General features: G+C 39.5%; 1 protein-coding gene across 1 annotated transcript; it reads right to left on the bottom strand.

Moving 5' to 3' along the window:
* Window positions 1–675: 675 nt before the first annotated feature.
* Window positions 676–1,218, bottom strand: LOC114824144 (pectinesterase 3-like). Its single transcript, XM_029100539.2, has one exon. It carries the CDS (start codon window positions 1,216–1,218, stop codon window positions 676–678), a length of 543 nt encoding a protein of 180 aa, XP_028956372.1.
* Between the last annotated feature and the right edge of the window lie 994 nt (window positions 1,219–2,212).

Below are 2,212 nucleotides of genomic sequence, written 5' to 3'. Positions count from 1 at the left end.
GGAAAATGGATGAATAACTACAAAATGTTAGTGTTTGTGTGTGTAGTTTTAGTATATGTTTCAATGGAGGTTGTTTTCAAAGGTAGAAAGAGTTTCCGAGAGAGAAGAAGCTCAAAGATGTCTCTTCAATTTTCTTTTTTTTTTTTCATGTATTGCATAATACAATCTAACCGTTTATAAGGAAGGGAAGGGAGATCCTTCACTCTTCAACATACAATGCAATCTTAGCCATTCATTGGTATCATCCTATGAGATGATGCCACTTGGCTTATTCTATTACTTAGGCTAGATACAAGATTGAAATGCCATGTGGACTATGATCCAAAGGCTCACATTCAAACTGAAACAACACATAGAAATATGATTCTTGCTGCCAAGCTTCAGCTAAAGGATTATACACCAACACAAAAAGGTAATGTTCTTAGACACACAAAACTGATTAAATTGTTAGATTTATTTAATACAGGTGAGTCATATAAAATAGTGAAGTCATCCTTATTAATTAGAAGTTTGAGAAGAGGTCATCAATGTGATCAATTTGTGAAAAAAAAAGTGTTATTATATTTAATATTGAGGGCGAAAATCTTTTGAATTCATGACAATACGTTTGAATTATTTAATAATTAGTACATCCCATGTATTCCATCTCCGCAATCAAGGTTAATTTTTATTTTTCTAATGGAGCAGCGTCGAGATGGCCATGCAATTGCTAGCCAGCTTACGCAATGTAACAACATCCTCATCCTTGAAGGGCAACTTGAACCCCGGAGACTCAGCGACGGCATCATCACACGTGCCCAAATAGGTAATCACTCCACTAAGCCTGGTTTGTATTGTGCCGACATCGTGTGCGACAATCGCATCAGTAGCACCGTTGAGGTCATCAACTGCGGATTCGTATTCTTCTTGGCATACTTGGACAGTCGACATATCTGATGCGGAAAGGCCACCCAGCTTCTTGAACTGGGCGAGGGCCTGTTGCATGCGGTTCAAGCATGCTTTAATCTCTATCTGAAGCGCGCTGATAGGGTCGGCAGCACCGTGTTCAAAAGGAAGGATGGTGCTGGAGCAAAGAACAGGGTTATCAGTTTTTGCGCAGATTTTTTCAAGAGCCGCATCCACTTGTGGGATTGGGGCTGATGAGCCTTGACCGGAAGAGAAGAGGAGAGAAGATATGGATATGATTACGAGGAGGATGCGGCTGTTGATGAGCTCCATTGTCTCTTCTCTTCACTTCCCTTTCTCTTTATCAGAGGTAGAAGAGGAAAGACAATAAAATTGAATAGGAACAAGGAGGTTAGGGAGAGAGGGGGAAGGAATGTTGTGTTTTAATTAGATGTTGAGTAAACGAGGTCGTTGTGCAAATTATACCAGAAATAGCATTTACGGCAACTGCTTTTCCTATCATTATGCTCTAATCATGCACCTGCAAAACAATTCTCTAAAAATAAGATTCTTGTTACGGGCGGCAACCTATTAGGTTTAAACCACACATATACGTACCATATGGCGCACCGGTTGAAACATATCATGGCATTTTAAAAATACGACTTGCCAGAGAGGAAGAAGCGAGGCCTGAAAATATTTACCCTTGAAGTTGCAAAGATATACTGCAGGGTGTGTTCCTTAATTACTTGGAGAAACCCAAAGACTATACGAGCCCGTGACAAGACGTTTTCCGATCCACTTCAATTTATTAAGCTCGTGTCTTCTCTGACCAAAGTCAGCTGCTTTAGTCTTCAAGAGTTCTTCAGGCCAACTTTTAACAACTCTTGATGTAACTGAACTTGTAAGACTTGCAGGACACCAATCCTCATTAAGATTCGAAACGTATCTATGGATAATACCAGATACAGATACTACTTTTGATGAAGAGTGAGTGGGCTCATCTGTCACTGAGTCTTCTTTGGGTCCGACTCCGAGTTCATTCACATATGCAGAGCCCGGAAACGTCATCTTGTCAGTTGGAACTCCATTGACTTGGTATATATTCTTTCTTCTCTTTGTGAAGTAAAAAGGTCTTCTGAGCTTTCCTAGTAGAGGCTTGTGACTTTGAAATTTTTTTTTTTCGCTCTTTATAATGCCTTTTGTATTACGTACTATATAGCAGCAGTTCTTGTAAAACTCTTTGAATTAAAATAATCGCCTAACTTTTGAGGCCACGTACTTGCGTAAACATGGCCTATTGCAATCATTTAATAAAAGTCTTGCT

This window comes from Malus domestica, chromosome 03 (assembly GCF_042453785.1).
Source record: "Malus domestica chromosome 03, GDT2T_hap1".
Classification (NCBI taxonomy): Eukaryota; Viridiplantae; Streptophyta; class Magnoliopsida; order Rosales; family Rosaceae; genus Malus; species Malus domestica.
This window is presented reverse-complemented; position numbering and strand designations above follow the sequence as displayed.